The 22,250-nt window shown below is 39.2% G+C and overlaps 1 protein-coding gene across 3 annotated transcripts; it reads right to left on the reverse strand.

The window, feature by feature from the left end:
* Nucleotides 1-3,423: 3,423 nt before the first annotated feature.
* fam72a (family with sequence similarity 72 member A) lies at nucleotides 3,424-22,080 on the reverse strand. Of its 3 annotated transcripts, none has more exons than XM_008115652.3 (5): nucleotides 21,974-22,080; nucleotides 19,161-19,490; nucleotides 12,198-12,275; nucleotides 9,721-9,845; nucleotides 3,424-6,407 (listed from the first exon to the last, which is right to left on the reverse strand). In XM_008115652.3, exons 2-5 carry the CDS (start codon nucleotides 19,310-19,312, stop codon nucleotides 6,313-6,315), a joined length of 450 nt encoding a protein of 149 aa, XP_008113859.1. In that variant the 5' UTR covers nucleotides 19,313-19,490; nucleotides 21,974-22,080; the 3' UTR covers nucleotides 3,424-6,312. The 3 variants fall into 3 exon arrangements, with proteins under 3 accessions (XP_008113859.1, XP_003224070.1, XP_016850958.2); XM_003224022.4 differs by having other exon boundaries at nucleotides 21,942-22,070; XM_016995469.2 differs by lacking the exon at nucleotides 12,198-12,275 and having other exon boundaries at nucleotides 21,942-22,075.
* Between the last annotated feature and the right edge of the window lie 170 nt (nucleotides 22,081-22,250).

Below are 22,250 nucleotides of genomic sequence, written 5' to 3' on the forward strand. Positions count from 1 at the left end.
AAGCCAGATAGATAAAGAAAATTGCATTATGGTGATTTTCTCTGGGTGAGGATGAGGCAAAGGTGAGGTGAATTCACGTTTTGGGGAATTTGCACTGAATTTCATAAGAAGGTTACTTTTTAGTTCAATTAGAGATGACCATGTAATTGGCTATATTTTCTAATGGAGTCCATTTTCATATATTCATATATTTCATATATTTTATTCATAGTGTTGAGGAGTTTGATTTCTCAGTAACAGAAATGCCAGTTCAAACAACCCTGGCCAGTACAGTCAATTGTGAAGAATAATGGATTTCCAAGTCACTAAAGCTGTGGTTCTCAACCTGGGGTCCCCAGATGTTTTTGGCCTTCAACTCCCAGAAATCCTAACAGCTGGTAAACTGGCTGGGATTTTTGGGAGTTGTAGGCCAAAAACATCTGGGGACCCCAGGTTGAGAACCACTGCACTAAACAATACATATGAATTGTATTGATGCAATTAGTCTGTGTAGAGTTATGGATGTGCTTATGCGATTCCTTGCATATAAGAATTGTATAAATAATATGAACGAAGAACTAAGGAAACACAACTGAAATGACATCACAAATCACTTTTAAGGACAGCTTATCAGATGTAATATATATCCATAGTATGTCTTGCTGAACACACAATGTGAAAACTTACGTTTACAAACTATAGTGGATTTTAACTGTCTTTAGATTGAAATGTTCTATTTCAAGCCCTTGGTTGTTCAAGGGAGGTAACAGGGCTTATCGAACTTGCCTACACGTTGCCTAGATACATTAACATAGGGATGGAAGTCTGTAAGACACATTTTGAGCTAATTTTCCTGGAGTATGACGTTACCCAGAGACATCAAATTGTCATTATTTTGAAAAACCACAGATGACAGGCAAACTGCAGCCAAAACCACATAAAGCATGAAAGTTCCTTTGAAGAGTTCAGTTTTGGGTAAGTTGTTTTCTTTGACTGCTGTCCCATATTAGCTTTGTTTGAGGAGAAAATCTATGATGTGTCCAAGAACTTCTGCTTAAAGAATACATTTTGACAAGGGGCACTGATGAAAGCCCTACAACTGTCTGCAAACAAGCTAACTCTGAGATATGGCAGGGAGTTTATGGTTAGAGCAGACAAAACATGCATGCAAATAGACTTTCCAACCACCAAGACAAATCATTTTTTTTTCAAGCAGAACTCAGCAAAACTGAGCACATTAGCCTTAAAATGTGATAGGAAGTAGCACCAAATACATTGTATGGACTGGGTCCATTATACATTGTATAATGAACCCGGTATTTAAAAAATACTATGCTGATAGAAACCATTGTCTTGGAAATTGTAGGGTAAGCACTGTAGGGTAAGGACTGAATCCTGTTTCTATTGCTGTAGGTTGTAATTGTAGCACAACAAGCTTGCCTCATAGTCAGCAGGTGAGTCGTTAATTATAAGCAGTTGTATGTGTGGAGTTTTGCAGATGCAGATTACAAAAGTACTGTATTTTTTCTTACATGCATTTTTTTAGACACTACAGAATAATATACGCTGAAATGAGAGCTATATTCCCTTCATTTTAGAAGGAAAATGGAAGAATTGATCTTTGTTTTGCTGTGACTTTTTGCTGCTTTCTCCCTGATGTTAAGTCCTTATGGCTAGCTACAACGAATGTTGAATAATGCATGGAAAACAGAATGCATCACCCTAACAACAGTACTGTTAACACAGGAGCGTGTGGTATCTTAAAAGAGATTTGGAGAAATACGAATGCCCTGGCTTTATTGGAAGGTGAATTTTAGATGGTTCTGTCCAAGGTGGGTACTGTAAGCTTCTGTATTTTATATTACTTCCAAGTACAAAACTCATTGAGATGCACACACAGAGAGATTGAGAGATGGATGGACACTGACTGACCCTAGTTCAAACAACAGGGGAATAGTCACTTCATTTCATATGTCCCACTGCAGTCACAAAAGGGAACATGCAATTCCTGCCAAAGTAATGAATTCTTTGCATATATGCATGCACACAGATGCATGTTTTGAAATCAGCATTGGGTTTCTGAAGTGTTAAAATTAGGAATGCATGTAAAGAATTATTAGTACAGTACAGCATGTTGTTTTAATAAATAACACTATTCCATCCTAACTCTACTCTCACATTCTTTTCACAGGCATTTTAGAAAGAGCATATACATAACATTCATAACAAATTATTCGATAATAAAGCAATGATACACTTAAAAATGTAAACAATAAACCTAATCTGTATTTTTTTAGTATAAAGATGAAGACCCAGTTTGCTGTTGAGCTCTCATGTCCATGTGCAATCCTTGGGTACCTTGGAAAACAGTATTGGTGTTTTGAAGAGGACAGATAATTGGTATGATTCAACTAAGTATTTTTGTTTTATTAATTTTAACCAAATTATTCCCTTTCTTTCTAATTCGGAGCAAATAAAATTGTGTAATCTGATATGCTTATTTAGAGGTAAATTGCCCTGAATTCAAAGGATAAGTGGGGATAGTATTGCAGCCTTATTTTCTCTTGGGGTTATCCCACTTATCACTATCCATAGCATCTATTTTGTTAAACATAGTACTGGGGAGGACTATCAAGCCAGTTAGTTACCTGCCATTGCAACTTATTAAATATGTTGCTTTTTAAACATGCTGCAAGCAATTTTCAGAATGTATTACACGTAAACATATATAAAACTAATGTGTACTTTACACAGTAGAAGTTTAATTAGATCCATTTTGTTTGCCTCTCCCAGGCTTTTAATGCAATATTCTCCATTGGCAAATCCTACAGAAGTTTATAGCCCTCCAGATATTTTTGGAATACAATCCCCACAATCCAAGACAGTACATCCAATTATAAAGAATGGTGGGTCTTGAAACAGTCATATGACATCTAGAGAGCTACATAATTTTCATCTCTGATATAGGACTTGTCTCTGCCCATATGTTATGAATGTCCTAATATCTCTGGTATGGATGACTGACCCAAATATATAGTTTTATCTAAAAAAAAAAGACTCGTCTTCTTTCTTAAAGGACCTACAATAGGGATGGGCAGTTTTGCACTCCAGATGTCAGACTTCTGGTTATTTGCTGTCAAGATGATCCTTTGAATGAGAGACCACCAAGATCTCTAGTCATCCACTGCCCTGCTCAGGGCAGCAAACTCAGGCCTGTGGCTTCTCTGGTGAAATTAGTCCAAGCGTAGTACAGTCTTCATCTTTTTTACTGCTCTCCATTTTACCAAGCTCATATGTTTTTTCCAAGTTGCCAAATTGCATCACTGTAATACTTTCCCATTGCCTATACTAGCTAGAGCTAATGGAAATTGTAGGCCAAACAAACAAAATCTGAAAGGACCATCTCCCACTTTTATTCATAATGTAAAAGGATTAGGCAAGACAAATTATTAGCTTGTTTATTAATCCAAACACTTTAGAACTATACTTCATTTCAGGGCAGTGTGCAAATATAGTACAACAATTCAATGTATTTAAAGCAATGCAACTCTAACAGATATGTGCAAAACAAAGACAAGCAGCAAAAAAAACCAATAACACAAACCAAACCAACCAATTAAAATACACTGCCAAACAATAAAAAAGTCTTTGAATGAGCACTTAATCATTTGCAGTATAGGTGTCAGCTGAAACTCCATGGATAGCCCAAACCAATCTGAACCTAATCCATATGCAACAAATATAATACATTGTTCTAAAGCTTGATCACATCAACACTCACATAGTATTTCCATGCTTGATTTGGATTTATTTCCAGAAGATGTTGAATTTTTACTTCAAACAGAGTAACAGGTGCTCATAATCTTAATGCCCTTGGGAAGCTACAAGTCATTCAGGACTTTTAATCTCTGTGCTTAACTAGCACATTGTTCTGCTCTGTAACAGATGGTTCTATGTGCATGTAACAGAACAAACTAAAGCATGCAATTGTTTGAATACTGTGTGCTCTTGGTTGACCTAAAATATATATAACAAAATAAATCCAAACCTCTTCTTTAAGGACTATGATATACTTCTATCTCACCCATCATCAACTTGAGAATGCAGTGGGCCCTTGGTTCCCACCAGGGTCTGCTACTAGAACCCCTGTGGATTCCAAAATCCATGAATGCTGCAGTACTATTATATAAATGGCAGGCTAAATGGAGTCCCTTATACAAAATGTCAAATAAGTACCAGAGAAAGCCCAAGGATCTGTCAAACAGTGTGGGGCTATAGCAAGGTATGGCTATATATATATTAATATATATATATTGTCACATGACAAAATCAAGGTTTGCTTTTTGAATTTTTTTTTGAATTTTTGAGCTATGGTTGATAGAATCCATTGATATAAAGGCCTGGCTGTATAGCATTCTTCTTGCCCTTGTTCATCCCGTTTGCACCACATGAACCCCTTATTATCCCAGCCTAATGAGTATTGACAGCCATACAGTCCTCGCCACTTTCATGAGTCATAGCTGGCATCGGATGATTTTTGGGCATACAAAATAAATGGCTGTTGATTTATTTTTCTTCATGGCATGCATAATCAATACGCTTTCTTGCTTTCCTATCAATCACACCACCCACCTTGCACTCTCATTAAATGGTACTTCCATCCAATCCCTTTCTGTGCCACAGTGAGCACAACCGCTCTAGCGGGAAGGTAACAGCGCTCCATGCAGTCATGCTGGCCACATGACCTTGGAGGTGTCTACTGACAATGCTGGCTCTTCGGCCTAGAAATGGAGATGAGCACCAACTCCCAGAGTCGGACACAACTAGACTTGTCAGGGGAAAATCTTTACCTTTACCTTTCTCTAGATACCTTGCAAACCAAGATACAATATCAAGAACATATTCCATTAAAGAAGCTAAACAAACAGACTTATGGCTCATTCAATTTAATTGATTCAAAGTTGAGGTGGGCATACAAGTACTTTCTAGCAACTGCAAATTCACTATAGCAGAGGAATGGGATCTTTACCAGGCCTGTAAAGTACCTCATAAACTGGAGCATTGAAAGTGTCAAAAGCACTTAAATATTCTTGCAGATATATATATATATATATATATATATATATATATATATATATATATATTTTCAAGGAGCACATTACTTCTGTTTAAAAAATTACACTCCAGATGACACTTCATCAATTTGGGAAAAGTAAACTATTCAACTTGCAAGCTACCTAACTGCTGCTTTTGATTTTAGTACACCAGAGACAGGATTCAATTCAAGTAATGCCTGACTGACTTCTTTCCAAAAGGCACTGTGCCACCAGCTATGTAGGGAATATTCTTGTGCCAGCAGCAGGGAGCCAGAAGGAAATTTTTATTGAATCTGGCTTTGCATTTGTTACATTCTCCTCCGGTGTCATGCCTGCTGCTAGTCTCTTCTCATAAAATGGAAAAGATCAGCAAACATAGTTAACAATGCCACTCCCTGGATACTATTATTTTCGCCTTTTTGTTTCATGATCTTGGGCAGCTATAAATCTAGAAACAGATGACATTTCAGATTCTTTTGCTATGCTTCCTTTACACCTTCTCTTTCCATTAGGAGCAGGGAAGCATGCCATTTCCCAGGCTATGCCCTCACCCTTGTTGGCTACACATATGCTGGCAGAGAGAAGCTTTTTTGTAGGTTTCTTCGAAAGCTAGGCCTTTAGCAAAACTCAGAAGTGTGCTGCTCTTGTACATCAGATGCAGAAAGACCTAGATTTAAGAAAGTCCCAAATTCCCTTCTCTCTCATGTCATCCAAACACAGAATTCTGGAAGGCTGCCAATGGCACAGTCAGTATTCACTGGTGGCTTACAATGTAGCCGCATTAACTGTGGCCCCTAAAGTGAGGCCATGCTGCGTAGCCCCTGGCCCAGCCAGCTGTTCAGAAAAAATGAGGTCAGGCAGGCCAAGAGATAACACACCATGCGCCAAACACCACAGAGTTTTCCTCTCTACTGCTATGCCGTCTTAGTGTAACTGTGTGATGGTGATGTGGGGATTCTCTCCTTGATCTTGTTGTGTGCTATCCTTTAAGAAGCAACAGCAAGCGATTGCAGAAGCCATCTATACATACTGAGGGCAAGTGTCTCTTCAAAAAACAGAAAGGGAATTTTAACCTTCACATATTAGGCACGTTTTTTTAAATCAGGATGTTTACTAGATCAGACAATCTAAAGTCAACAGGAATTGCTCTTCTGAAGCGATTTCTTTCTCTTTTTTTGCCCAGCCCTGTTGGGATTTGCACATCTTAGGAATGTGAGAGACACAGTGTTGATAAGATTTATCTGATCCATTCCTCTTCAGAGATGCTGGACACGTCCTCATCTGAACTTTCATCTAAATCTGGCAAGTTTCCCCAAAGCAAGAAGTGTGTACCTTAAAAAGAAAATCCAAATAACCTTTTTGTCCAAGATATCAGAAAAAAACATACTTTCAAAGAAATGCATAACCTTAATTGCAGCAAAAACCTAACAATTAATGAAATGAAACATGTACATTTAGTCTTTTTTTAAAGGCCAATGAAAGATTACTTTTAGTTCAAGGCTAGCATTTCAGTCGCATGAAGGAGATAATTTCAGAAAGTGTAGATTTTACATAACAGTGTAGTAAGAATCTGCAAACTTGTCACTATCAATATTCCCACTTCCACATCAGTCTTGAAGGTGCCACAGTCCATATGGTACAGGGCTGGCTATTCCCAGCTTAGGCTCTTAAATGCCACGAAAGCGCTAATTTCCTGAATTGGTGTATGTTAAGTTGTCATCAACACTTGGTTGACTTTGTGTGAGCAGATTATAATGATTTCATTTATAGTTTTAATTAGAAAGTATAATCAAGTCCCAGCATTTGGGCATACAGCTAGGAGAAAATAATACCAAGGTGAAAGGCAACATATATTTTAGAAAAGGGGAGACCAGCTGATGCACCTCTGGCTGATTCTGTGGCACCTCGAGTCCCAGAAGTCAATTGAGATAATTATATTTAGTCTCCAGGATTCTTTCTTAAAACAGTGATTGCTTATTCTCTGAGCAGCAAGAAGGAAAGCTATAGGAAAGCAGGCATGAACATCTAGCCACTTTTGGTTTGGAGGTTTAGCACAGTAATGCAGCCAATGGTAGTTATGGGTGGGATGTGGCCTCTGGAATTTGCACATCCTTGCTTTAGGCAAATTCCTTCATCTTTATGGGTTCAATTATTTTTCCTACAGCAATCCATACTAGCCACTATACCACACTGAGATAAAGCAAGCAATTCTGACTGCAAATCCTAATTATTGAATTGCCTTTCCTAACTTGTTGCCCTCTGTATGTGGTTGGATACACCAAACAATGTGGTCATAGCCATGCTAGCTAAAGGTGATATGGATGAAGTCCAATACATGTGGAGGGCAGCAGGTTGGGGAAGACTGTGGTTACATGGCAACAGAGCAATACAGTGTGAGAGGATAACACTATGTAACACAATTTTTGTTCTTGGGTTATAAATGTCATTTCCTAATTGGTTCTAAAAACATGGAAAAGTTGACTAAACTTTGTTGTTGTGGGAGATCCTGTAGCACATTCTGTTATAGTTTTTCAATGAATATCTCATAGAGTCTCAACCAATTCAACATAGTTTGTGGCAGCCACAAAAATGAAGTTTCTGGAGTATAACAACTACTTTCAAAATAATTACACCACAATTAAACAGAAAATAACACTTTCAAACCAGGAAGAGAATTTTTTTCAACTTTTGTTACATAGTGTAATTAGCCTATGTCTGAAGACAAATATGACCTGTTGTGATGACTCATGGGCCATGTAGTCCCGTTCCTAGTACTGTTGTGACAGATGAAGAGGAAAACTTGGGTTTCCCACCGTTTCTGCCAGATTTGGAGCCCTTGCAGCTGCAGGATGTTTGCCCACAAGAAGTCAGCCAAACAAGCCTTGAGCAGGAATCTCCCCCATTTTCTCGCCGCCTTTATTATAATCAAGATAGACACGCTCGGGAGGCGACTCGCCGTAGCGCCCGGATAGCTGCCAGACAATTAGATGATTAAGTCTGTTTCCCTTGGGAAAGTTTAAGGAGTCCTGCATCTGGACAGTGTAGGTTTCGGTTCTTGTTCCCCAGAGAAAGTGTGCTTTGGCGGGAAAACAAGATCCTATATAGATGTTTGGCCACAAAGGATTCCTTGCGGAGTCAATTCGTCAGCTCGTGGAGTGAGATCGTGTGTAGACTTCGTACCCCAGTTCCCAAGTTTCCTGAATCAAACTCCTGAATCAAGTTTCCAGCCCTGCCTTGTTCCACGGATTTCTATGGACTCAGTTCTTGTTCCTCGATTGTCTTGTTTCAAGTTGGACCTTGCCAAGTCTCAAGTCTTGCCTTGCCTTGCGTTTTAAACCACGGACCCTGCTTCTCGGATTCCAGCCTTGTTTCCCTTCCTTCGGATTTACCTTGAGCCTCAAAGACTATGGACAGTTCCCCACACTATTGCTTGCTAAATAGTGTGTGTTTCGGTGAAGTGGATTATAACTTTGGACTTTAATATCATATATTGGACATTGCTTTCCTGGACTATATTTGACCTTTCCTGAAGGGTCTACTTCTGGACTATATTCGACACTTGTTTTTATTGACTTTATATAATTCTTTAATAAAGATATTAGATAGATTCTGGCCTCTGCGTATGGTTATTGGTGCTCTGCAGCCTGGGTCCTGACACCTGTCTCTGTTTTAAGTCATAAACCAAGCACTTGTGACATTTTAGCTGTTGTTGGGACTATAAGCTTGATCAACTAGCCAAAGATGAGGAGTGGTGGAAGCCACAAATCAACAAAATTTGGAGGGTCACATGTTTCTCATTCCTACCCTCCTGGCATGATGAAACACACAAACTTCTTGACTTCTCTCCTTATATTTGGGGATAGGGGAAAGAATGCCCATGTAAATAATGGGATGCTGAAGTAGCTACAAGAAGCATAAGCCACCTACAAATTACAGTGTTGTAGATTAGGCAGTTGTGTGTAACAACTCATGAAAAGACACAGAACAAAACACAATGATGCGTTGTCTATGCTGTTTGATATTTATATGAGTTAAGCATTTCCAAAACTCCAGCTGTTAGAAGCAAAAGTTACAGTAAATTTACTGATCAAATCAGTGTGTGATTTTTGAGTGACTAAGAGAATGAAAGCTGAACAGTTTCAGCTGCAATGTTTCTTTACTAGATTTATTTTTATGTGATTTTTGAGAGATGAAGAGAATGAAAGCTGATCAGTTTCACCTGCAATGTTTCTTTACTGGATTTATTTTTACAAGCAGGTAGAACACAGTAGAACTCTTGAGACAATTGTGTATGTCATGAGTAGGCAGAAGGTAGACTGATAGATCAGCAGTAGATTGGTAGGGCCCTGTGATTCCGGATGTAAAAATAAGGCTCTCCCTTCCCAATTTCATTTCTGAAATAGGCAAATGAGACGGTGGTGGTGGTGGACCAAACTGGGAGAAAGCTGGAATGGATTTTTATGTAGAAAGACAATAAGCCCAGTATTGTAGTTTTAAAAAAGACAAGGTAGGGCTTCTGGGCCTGATACTGCATTGTACTTCTGGTAAACACTTTTTTTCTAGGAACTATTTCCCTGTAATAAAAACAATGAGATAGAACACTACAGGAAGACAGGAACAATGAAATCTTTGAAATGTTCCATACCAGAGGAATCCAGCCTGTTGATTCCAAAAACCGCTTGGCTGTGAAACATCCAGAAGTGTCCATTGTTGCTGGAGAGCAAGCAAGGTTTGCATGGAGCAATCACGTGGTAACCTACCACATTCCCACTGGAAAAGAAAATAGAATATTTGACATGCACATTCTTAGATGAAAGAGGAGGCCAAACAATAAGCTGTAAGATCACCAGATAATAAGTCTCCCTCAGCAAATAACAAGTTAATTAAATGGGATTTCCCCATGTAATGAACCTAAGTCAATGTTTGACCAAATTTGGAACAAAATGCCTTTCCAAAACAATTGACAATACACATCAACAGGCACACCTATGGACCCCCTGCAATGTAATTTTAATCCCAAACATTGTTCTGTATTGACACAAAACAAAATACAAAATCTTTAAAAACAAGTACCACCCACTTGCTTCACCATGGGTCAAAAAGGTAAGACTATCAATCCACCTTCCAAGGTTGAGTGGATCTACAAGATATGAGATTTAATCAGTCGTGGCACATAAGCTGAGTAGGAAAACTTCTCTCCTTTCTGTGGTGGCGGAAAGCTTCCCCCTTCCCTCAGTTCATCAGCCACCACATGGATTTAATGGTTATCAATCTGTCACAATATTGTACACAGTAGAGAAGACAAAAAAGGAAGATTATTTTGTAGACGAATGGTAGCAATTGCTACACTTTTGGAGAGAGAATGCTATTAAACTGAGGGAACCAAATAAACACAAAACAGATCACTCTATAGACCTGTTTTATGATTGTATAGAAACTTTCTACAAATAGTATAATAATATCTTTTTGCTTTGTCATTGCATTGGTCCACCCTCTTTTTTGTTATATTGTTTTGTAAAAATCCAAAAAAGTATTGAGATAAAAAGCTATGGACAGCACAGTTATAAGCAGGGATAGAGATGAACAGGCACTGCAATCCATTGCTCAATCTGAAGTCCTGCTCATTTGTGACAGTAGTCATGAAGATAATATTTTTAAAATGTATCCATTATACCAGTTCCAATTAACTGGACTATGTCAGTTTTGGGACAAAGGGATGGCTTTGGATTCTGCAAATCCAAAGCTATTAATTTCCTGGTCCTTATCCACGAAAACCTGATTGTGTGTGTGTGTGTGTGTGTGGGGGGGGGGGGGGGGGGTCTAGTTGCTACTGCTGGCATGCAATCCACATGATGATCCAGCACACTATTGGACTCGATTGCAGGCACCCCATTATCACTAGCAATGGCACTTTTCTCCATGTTGGATGAGCCCTGTTATGCATTTCTAATTCCTGCCGGCTACCAACAATGGGGTGCTGGGATTGTGCTTGAGGATAAGAATTTCCTAGAACCCAATCCCAACAGTTGTAAGGAACTAGATTCAATCCAGCTAAAAACAACTGAAAGTAGATTCCCTAAACATATCACACTAATCAACAAAGAACAGAAAGTGGGTATCATGATTATTAGAGTAATGTGAGTGTGTGGAGAATTTTGGTTGCTTCTGGATACAAATACAGTAGAGTCTCACTTATCCAAGCCTCGTTTATCCAAGTTTCTGGATTATCCAAGTCATTTTTGTAGTCAATGTTTTCAATATATCGTGATATTTTGGTGCTAAATTCGTGAATACAGTAATTACAACATAACATTACTACATATTGAACTACTTTTCCTGTCAAATTTGTTGTAAAACATGATGTTTTGGTGCTTAATTTGTAAAACCATAACCTAATTTGATGTTTAATAGGCTTTTCCTTAATCCCTCCTTATTATCCAAGATATTCACTTATCCAAGCTTCTGCTGGCCCGTTTAGCTTGGATAAGTGAGACTCTACTGTATGAACTTTTCTTTTATGTTTCTACAAATCACATTCCCATGACATAGAGAATTATAAGAGGTTAAGATTTACTGCATCTCCATGCCAGAATTCAGGAGAATTTCATTTACCATATTTTCTGGTGGCAGTTCACTGTTCAAAAAGGCATATGTTCAAAGCCATTTCCCCTCCCAAAAATAGGAAAATGAGGTATATATATTCAGAATATTTTAATATATGCTCTGAATATATAACAAAATATACATGGCCACCTTTTTGTTAAAATTGTGAAGATTTCATCTTTAGTAGAGTCATTCCAAATAGATGATAAAAAGATGGCCCTCCAAATGTTTTGTACTGTAACTCCTTCAATTACATGTCATTGAACATTTTGGCTGAGACTTCTGAGAATCGAAGAAGGTGATAACTTCTAGTGAGCGAAAGGTTTTCTATCTTTTCCCCCCATAACTAACATTGTATTGCTAAAATTTAGCCTATGCTTTTTAAACTCTGGAAGTTTGTGATAATTTATAGTGAAACAGTAAGGAATGCTGAATAATCAAGTCAGCTTCAGGTTCTTTCACCCAAATTAACAGAGAGGCAGAGACTCAAAAGCTATGTTAGACTATTACAGTACTTACCATTTCAAACAGGCAACATTCTTTAGTTTACACTTGCAGTTTTCTGTAAAATAGCAGCTTCCAATGAAGTCAACAGTACTGGCAGGGGTGGGAATGAAAAATATTGTAGCTAGTTAAAATTAACTTGAACATGGTTTCATAGTTAGCTGTGAAGTATTCTGGGACTCAAAACTCCCATAGAACATATTCTTTTTATTTATTTTTTTCAATTACAGGTCTAATTGCTATCATACATTTATCCAGTAGGAAGGCATTACAACTAAACAATTGTAGAACTGGTGAACAATTTCAGCATTTGCTTTTAAGAGCTTGACAGATAATCTTTTTTTGGCATTGTTCCTGAAAAATTGATCAAACAAAGTTGCCCTTTGGAGAATACTTAGCGAATCCCATTAAATTCTGGTGCACGTGACTTAGGTATGACCTTTAATATAGAATGCCATTTCAGTTTAATTAAGATAAATAAACCACTTAAGAGTAAAGAGATAGTACAGGAATACCTGGCTATTCTAAATGAATTCAAGTCTCCAGGGGCAGATGAACTACATCCAATGATATTTTAAAAACTGTCAGATTGCCCCAGCATTTCTGACTGGAGAAGGGCAAATGTTGTCCTCCAACATAAAAAAAGGGAAAGAAAGAGGACCTGAACAATTACAGCCCTGTCAGCCTGAAATCAATACCAGGTAAGATTCTAGAGCAGATCACTAAACAGACTGTTGTAAGCACTCAAAAAGGTAATGCAACGCTCTCTTTTTTGCTAGAGTTACAAGCTGGACAGATGGAGGGAATTTTATTGACATAGCATATCTTGGTTTCAATAAGGCCATTGACAAGGTCCAAAATGGTCTTCTTACAAACAAGGTAATACAATGTGAGCTAGACAATACGACTGTTTGGTGGATTTTCAATTGCTTGATGGTTTGAATCCCAAGGATGTTCATGAATGGCTCCTCTGATACCCCACTAGAAGTGACTAGTGGGGTATCAGAGGGTCTTTTTCCCAGTTAGGTGTGAATCAAAACCTCTATCAATGACCTGGATGATGGAATAGAGGGCATACTTATTATATCTGCAGATGATATCAAATTAGGAGTAGCTAATATCCCGGTCACATGACCTTGGAGGTGTCTACGGACAACGCTGGCTCTTCGGCTTAGAAATGGAGATGAGCACCAACCCCAGAGTCAGTCACGACTGGACTTAACGTCAGGGGAAAACCTTTACCTTTTTTAATATCCCAGAAGACAGGATCAGAGGTCAAAATGACTTTAACAGAGTAGAGTGTTGGGCTAAAACTAATAAAATGTTAACATGGAGAAATATAAGGTATTATACTTAGGGAGAAAAAAATTAAATGCACACATAAGGAATAGATGGTTTGAGAACAATACATATGAAAGGGATCTAGGAGTCTTAGAGTCAACAGTGGTTTAGGGATCTGTGTGGAAAATTGAAGGTTAAGAGGGGACATAATAGCCATATGTAAATATTTGAAATGATGTCATATTAGGCTAAAGGAAGTCTGTTTTCTGTTGCTCTAGAGACCAAGATAGGAGCAATAGATTCAGATTACAGAAAAGAGATTCCATCTGAACATTAGAAAAAACAACTTGATACTAAGAATTTTTCAACCTGGAATATGCTGTCTAAGAGTGTGTGGTGCTGTCTCCTTTTTTCTGGAGGGCTTTAAATGGAGGCTAGATGGCCATCTATTAGGAGTGGTTTAATTGGATATTCCTACATTACAGGGGGTTAAATTGGATGGCTCTTGTGGTCTCTTCCAACTCCATGACTTTACAGTTCTAGCTTGGGTTCCTTACAGATGCTACTATATATTTCACATTCCAGAAGCAGAAGGCAGCACAGCCAACGTTGAGAAATATTGGGACTCCAGTTCAAGAACTTCCAGAGGCTGCATGGTTTCCATTCCTGTTTTGTCTACACATCAAATTTTCACTTATATTAGGATGTCAGGCAATTTTATTCTTAAGAGGATATACATTAAGAATGAATCTACATAAAGCAATTACTACTTAGCAAAACAGAATCACTGCTACAGGTTTCGAATAGTTCAGAACACCCAATCACTGCTTAGAAACACATTTAATTGTTGTCTTTCAGATACAGACAGACAACATTGTGTCTCTCTCCTGACTCTGGACTACAGATTCCATAAACCCTGAAGATTGTGAAAATGTTTTCTCAGACTTTGATTAGTAGCAATCCAACACATCTGAAAAGCAGGTCACCTACCCTTTGAGTACTTCAGCTGAAATATTTATAAATAGTTGGTTCTGAACACTGTTCTAATTCCCTTATGTTACCAGTCTATGCCAAGATTAATGGTTCTTGTGGCACCTTAGAGACTAACTAAGCAAATTAAGTTGGTAGCATAAGCCTGTCTATTTCCTCAGATATTTATAATCTACAAAAGCTTACGCTACCAACTTCATTCTCTCAGTTAGTCTCTAAGGTGTTACAAGATCCCTTACATACTGATATTGCAGCGACCACAGTTATGTCTTTGAAGATTAATGGATTAAAACTTCACAGGGACCCCAGAGCTAAGGTTGCAGTCCATATTCAGAATAAGTCCTAGAAAACATTGCCTTCAAGTGAGTTGAGTCTACTACTTCTGGAAGTTTTAAAACAGAGGATGGATGACTATTTATCAGGAGCAGAGCCGTCCTGAGGTAATTTTCAGGAGTAGGCGACCAGAATTTTGGCGCCCCTCCCGAATTTTGGTGCCCTCCCAACCCCCTACTTGGTCGATTGGAAGGCCTGCTCACACGCACAGGCCCATCGACGGCTGAGCGGCAGGCGAGGAGTCCTCAGACAGCGAGGGAGAGCAGGAGAGCAGCCATGCGGATGGGTGGCTGGGCCTTCAGCCGCGGCCTTGACAGCACCCCCGCATGGTCTGTGCCACAGGCGACTGCCTAATTCGCCTCATTGTTGGACCGCCTCTGATCAGGAGTGCTTTGAATGTGTACTCCTGCATAGTGGAGTGGGGTTAGACTGGATGGCAATTGTGGTTTCTTCTGATTCTATGATTTTGATGAAAAGCTGTTTACACTTTGCTTACACTTAATATTATTAGCAGCAGTGCTTTATCTCTTTCCCATCTCTCCACTTTATGCCCTGCCTCAGAAAGTGGCCTAATGTGGAGAGCTATACCACCCTATATGTTTTCTGCAATTAAAGAATGTGTTCCATATACTGGTATATCTTGTTTCTTAACTCTCAAATATGAAATGCAATCATATTACAAACCAGAATTAATTTTCAAAATGTACGCAAACTGATTAGCTTATTATTTTCCCCCTTTTAAAAAACAACAACCCACCTTTCTCCCCTTTCTATTTAACCAGCCAATTGATCAGCCAGTGCATATGTACTGCAGAACATTTGTCCAGGTAATGACCATTCCACCAGCTTTGCACCCCTACCCCCCAGCCACTATATTGATGGCTAGCCATGAATCATAGCAACAGAATAAGATGAACAGGTGTGGGAGACAGATTAAAAGTGTCAAGAGCTTTCTCTACAATAGCTGAATCTGCATGTGCAGACTGAATAGTTTGAAACACCCATTAATCTGAGTTCATTCCTAGATGATGTGCCTTCAATTGGTTACCAATGAAACAGTGCCATTGTTCATGAATTCCTGAAACAATGCAACAGTAAAGCAAAAGCATGTCTTCCCTGAACTAATCTATGTCAGATAGTTTCTATTTTTTTTACTGCTAGAAGTTGCCATGGGAGACACTATTCAGGTGGCAGGTAGCCACCAATGCAAAGAGATACAGGACTGCCATACTTGATTTATAGTCTCATAACATCGGCATTTTTCAATACATTAGCTCTCTCTTCAGTTTAACTGCTCAGTGCTAACAGAATATCAAGCTGCCATGCTAATAATTTATTTCAGCACAGTAGAAAGAAGCCAATAGTAGTAAATAACCTAGGCATGCAAAATTTTTAATAAATTTATGCTAGTTTTATAGAAATTTGACATTCCAAATCCAAAAATTGACCTCAGATTTACTCTATCATGTAGTTTTTACAAAATTTTGATATTTTTATTTTGTAGTATGTGACTGAGTAAGATTTGTTTGGGGAGTAACTGAAAGAAAGGGGTTAAAGTCATTTAGCAGACTTTCAAAAACACTTTAATTTGGTGATATAAAACATAAACATCAATCCAAAAGCACTAAAAGAAATTACACTGGAACATCAATGTCCAAAAGTAATCAAAACTGAGTACAAATGAAACGATAAAAATATCAAGTTTGTTAAAGAATAGTGTGCAGTACATTTTTATTTTGTTTTTGTTTTTTTAAAATTCAGCACCCAAAGCCACATTAAACACAGCTACGTTATTGAAAAATGTTATTTCATCTTTGACCTGTATAATTTCCCAAGACACTACGACATTGCTTTCTGGTTTGAAGGAAAAGATCTGTTGGTATGCCAGTATCCATTTCAGTGGTGAAAATGGTCACTACAGGGCTATGATTCCACTTCAACTGCCATGGAATGCATCTACAGTGTAGAATGAATTGGGATTGATACCACTTTAACTGCCATAACTCAATGCTATTGAATCCTAGGAGTTGTAGTTTGGTAAGGCACCAACGGGGACCCCCAATGGCGCAGTGTGTTAAAGCGCTGAGCTGCTGAACTTGCGGACCAAAAGGTCGCAGGTTCGAATCCAGGGAGCAGAATGAGCGCTCGCTGTTAGCCCCAGCTTCTGCCAACCTAACAGTTCGAAAACATGCAAATGTGAATAGATCAATAGGTACCACTCTGCCAACCACATGACCTTGGAGGTGTCTACGGACAACGCCAGCTCTTCGGCTTAGAAATGGAGATGAGCACCAACCCCCAGAGTCGGACACAACTGGACTTAACATCAGGGGAAACCTTTACCTTTAGGCACCAACACTATGGTAGAGTGGACTAAAAGCCTTATAAAACAACAATTTCCATGACTTTACATTTTAGTCACACTAAAGATGTTTAAGGGGATTATATTTTCTTACATAATATACTGTACACGATTTGACACTTTTTTTTGCTGTTGCTTTAGCAGTCACACTTTGATTCATAACCACTCAATCAGATGGAAAGCAGAGACTATGTCTTCCTGTGGTTTACGCAATACTGTGTTTCGGGCTTTTGACTGTTACCACAACAAATAAACCCGAAACTGATTATCAAGGGAAGTGAAAGTGAACAGTATCAGCACAATGCCAGTAACATTCTCACAAGGTTAATATTAGAACCATTTGTTTTCCTTACACAACTTAAGCTGCTGATTGGGGATCACCCCTCCCCCCCCCCCCCGCCAAATTTGCCATGCTGAATTCACAAAGTTTTTTTTGCAGTGTCCAAAAATCCATAGATTTGCAAGGTACATATTAAGATGCAATACACTGACTTCAAGGAACTCATTTATTTTGTTGGATCATAGGTGTGCAAGTCTTTAGAAAGTAGCACATGCCTAACTACATGTGTGGATTACCAACATCTAAGGACTATGAGAGAAAAAGCTGAATAATATTAATAACAATAACAATTCACAGACAGAACACCATGTTCCTATATTTATGAAAGTTAGTATAAGGGGTGTACATAATGGAAGTTCAGCCAATGCTGCTTTCAGATGAATAACTGTGGCATAACTGTTCTTGTAGTCCATACACATATGTAATGCATATGGTGAGCAGTATCACATTTAACTGAATTGCTAACCTGGCTATGAGTTTTAAAGCGGCATCTTATTTGTTTAAATGACTTTAATGTATTTTAATCTAATGCTATGTCTCTCTCTCTCTCTCTCTCTCTCTCTCTCTCTCTCTCTCTCTCTCTATATATATATATATATATATATATATATATATAATGGTTTTATGCTTTTATCTATGTATTTTAACTATCGGCCCTTCCACATAGTCATAGAACCCAGAATATCAAGGCAGAAAATACCACAATATCTGCTTTGAACTGGATTAGTGGAGTCCACATTGCCAGATATTCCAGTTACAAAGCAGATAATGTGGGATTTTATTCAGCTATGTGAAAGGGGCCTATGTTGTATCTTGAGGAGAGGCAGATAAGAAATGCATTATTACAGTACACTCTCAGTTAACTGGAACTAAGGCACCTTCCACACAGCAACATAACCCAGTATATCAAGGCAGAAAATCCCACAATATCTGCTTCGAACTGGATTGTCTGAGTCCACACTGTCATATATTCTGGTTCAAAGCAGATGTGGAATTTTATTCAGCTGTGTGGAAGGGGCAAAAAACCCTGCAAAAATAATACTTTAAATAAAAAAGTGAAAGTGAAAATGTGTTACATTATGTTAAGATTGTCCTTATTTACTTTTAATTACTGTATTTCAGTATTAATATCAAGTCAATACAGAGTGTATGGTATAGTATGGTATAAAATAGTTAGGCCTATTTTAATAGTAACTCTCAAGCAACCAGAAACTACATTCATCTAGCATCTACCAATCCCCGTGGCTGCTGGCTGAATGTCTATTGTATTATTATTATTATTATTATTATTATTATTATTATTATTATTATTATTATTATGGTTTTAACTTTACATTTTATTCGTATTGGTAATTTAGCCTTTGTCCTATGTATTTGAATTGTGTATTTTAATGGCACTGTTGTTTTATCTGGGTGTTTTAACTATGTACCTCGAGCTGTAAGGAGAGTGGAGTTACAAATAAAAGTGATTGTTGTTATTATGACTAACCATTGCATTTCACCTTTATTGGCATAAGTGTCATAGCTAAATGTTGGAAGGGTGCCATCACAAATAGATTCTCTGCCCAAATCAAGATGAGGCGATGTGGTTTAGGGGCAATGTAAACTTTCCTGACAGGATCACAAGACAACAAACAAAACCGGTTATATTGGCTATGAAATTACCACTCACCTGGTGGGAGGAATGTCTGTGGAATAGAGATCTGTCTCTGTACCAGCCAGGAGCACAGCTTTCATGCCTCGGGAGCTGAGAACTTGTTGACAGAACTTGCAGCACAAGACAGACACACACCGGTCTGCAAAACTGTAACTGCTGGTGGACATGGCAAGGTCAGTCTGTGCTGCAGGGGACTCCAGTGTGTCTCTGCCCTTCTTTCCCAAGAGTTTTGAGATGAGCAGATAGGGGAAAAGTCTTTCTTTCCCCTGCCAAAGTAGCTTCACTGTTCCAACTCTCCTCTTTTTGTGCAAATTTGCGCAGAACCTCCTTTTGAGGAAATCTTGCCTGAAAAAGCAAAACAAAAACAAGGTTTCGCCATGCCATGAAGGAACAGCAAGGATGGCTGGGATCACATTTTAAACTTTAAATGTTTGAAGTCAGAACTTCAATGCTTTTGATGACACGGAGGATTTAGCAGTTTTTAATTTTGATATTTATATTTTAATGCATTTGAATTGTGTGATATTTTTGTTAGCTGGCTCGAGTCCCTATAGTGGGAGAAAGGCAGGATAACAATAGAGTAAATAATAAAACAACAACGATAATGATAATGGTTCACATGAGTTTAAATGGAGGACACCATTTAGACTATCATAGCTTGCATTGCACATACACACTGTTAAATTTAATGCAGTTTGATATCACTTTGACTGCCATGGCTCAATGCTATTGAGTTCTGGGAGCTGTAGTTTTACAAGGTCTGCATGACCTTGTCTATCAAATACTGTAGCACTGATGTCTCACTAACCTACAATTCCCAGGATTCCATAGCATTGAGTCATGGCAGTTAGATTGGGGTCAAACTGCATTGATTCTACAGAGTAGATAGGTAAAGGTGAAGGTTTCCCATGACATTAAGTCCAGTCGTGTCCGACTCTGGGGGTTGGTGCTCATCTCCATTTCTGAACTGAAGCGACAGAGTTGTCCGTAGACACCTTCAAGGTCATGTGGCTGGCATGACTGCATGAAGCGCCGTTACCTTCCTGCCAGAGCAGTACCTGTTGATCTACTCACATTTGCATGTTTTTGAACTGCTAGGTTTGCAGAAGCTGGAGCTAACAGCGGGCGCTCATTCCGCTCTCCGGATTCGAACCTGCAACCTTTCGGTCCGCATGTTCAGCAGCTCAGTGCTTTAACACGCTGCGCCATTGGGGGGGGGGCTATGCTCTATGGCCTTCAAGGCACTATTACTATTATTATCCTGTTATTTCTTAGGATTGAGACCCAAAGCGATTCACAATTTCAAAAGCAGTACAATGGGATACATAAAACAGATTAATATTAAAATGGATTTGAATTCCCCTTCCACCCAAGGTGCATCTACATTGAAAAATGAACGCAGTTTGACACCACTTTAATTGCCTTGTCTTAAAGGAATCATGGGAATTGTAGTCTGATGAGTCAGTCACCAGACAGTGAAGGCTAAAGACCTTGTGGATCAAGCTTCCAAGATTCCATAGCACTGAACCATCGCAGTTAGTATCAAATTGTATTAACTTCACAGACATGGGCAAACTTTGGCCCTTCAGGTGTTTTGGACTTCAATTCCCACAATTCCTAACAGCCTATCTGCTGCGTTGCTGTGAATTTTCCGGGCTGTATGGCTATGTTCCAGAAGCATTCTCTCCTGATGTTTCGTCCACATCTTTGGCACGTATCCTCAGAGGTTTTGAGGTATGTTGAAAACTAGGCAACTGGGGTTTATATAACTGTGGAATGTTCAGGGTGGGAGAAAGAACTCTTTGAGGCAGGTGTGAATGTTTCAATTGGCCCCCTTGATTAGCACTGAATGGCCTTACAGCTTCAAAGCCTGGCTGCTTCTTGCCTGGGGGAATCCTTTGTTGGGAAGTGTTAGCTGGCCCCAATTGTTTCATGTCTGGAATTCCTCTGTTTTCTGATTGCCTCATCACACTAGAGCATGAATCCACTTTAAATCTGCCTCCTGCAGAATTCTGGGTTTTGTAGTTTAGTGAGGCCCAGGATCTATCTGGCTGAGCTGTTTAAAGCCCTCTCCCTAAAATGGATTTAAAGTGGATCCAAGCTCTAGTGTGATGAGGTCCTGAGTGTTGTTCTTTGTTTACTGTTCTAATTTTAGAGGTTTTTTAAAATACTGGTAGCCAGATTTTGTTCATTTTCATGGTTTCCTCCTTTCTGTTGAAATTTTCCACAGGCTTGTGGGCATGAATCAATCAGGGCCAGCTAACACCTCCCAGCAAAGGATTCCCTCAGAAAGTAAGCAGCCAGACCTTGAAACGGAAAGGCTATTCAATGCTAATCAAGGTGGCCAATGGAAACATTCACACCTGCCTCAAGCAGACAAGAGTTCTTTCTCCCACCCTGAATATTCCACAGATATATAAACCCCACTTGCCTAGTTTCCACCATATCTCATTACAGGGTTGTGGTGAGTTTGCCCGGCTGTATGGCCATGTCCCAGAAGCATTCTCTCCTGACATTTCGCCCGCATCTATGGCAGGCATCCTCAGAGGTTGTGAGGTATATACCTCATTACCTCTGAGGATGTCTGCCATAGATGCAGGCGAAACGTCAGGAAAGAATGCTTCTGGAATATGGCCATACATCCCGGATAACCTATAGCAACCCAGCCGGTAGGCTGCTAGGAATTGTGGGAGCTGAAGTCCAAAACACCTGGAGGGCCAAAGTTTGCCCAAGTTTGCACCCCTGGCTACGATTTCCCGCTCCAATCATCACCCCCACCACCACACACACACACACCTCTCTCCATTCCTTGTATCCGGGCCACTCACTGAATAATTCCCCCAATTCTTGTCAAAGGGCGATTCCTCTTTCCTCCACTGAGATGATCCTTCTCCGCCTGTCAATCCCTTATCAGTTTGAATCTGTCCCTTTGCCCCCTTATTGGTGGAAACACGGCCCGGCTACGCAGTCTGATTGGTTAGAACAGTTTCGATATCAACCAGTGGGACAACGAGGCTACACCCTCCGCGGGCTGAGCCCGGAGTCAATGAGAGCCGCTTGATTGGCCCGCTTCCCTCCCTGGTGGGCGGTGCTAGGTCGGAAAAG

The sequence above is a fragment of the Anolis carolinensis genome, chromosome 4 (assembly GCF_035594765.1).
Source record: "Anolis carolinensis isolate JA03-04 chromosome 4, rAnoCar3.1.pri, whole genome shotgun sequence".
In the NCBI taxonomy this organism is placed as follows: Eukaryota; Metazoa; Chordata; class Lepidosauria; order Squamata; family Dactyloidae; genus Anolis; species Anolis carolinensis.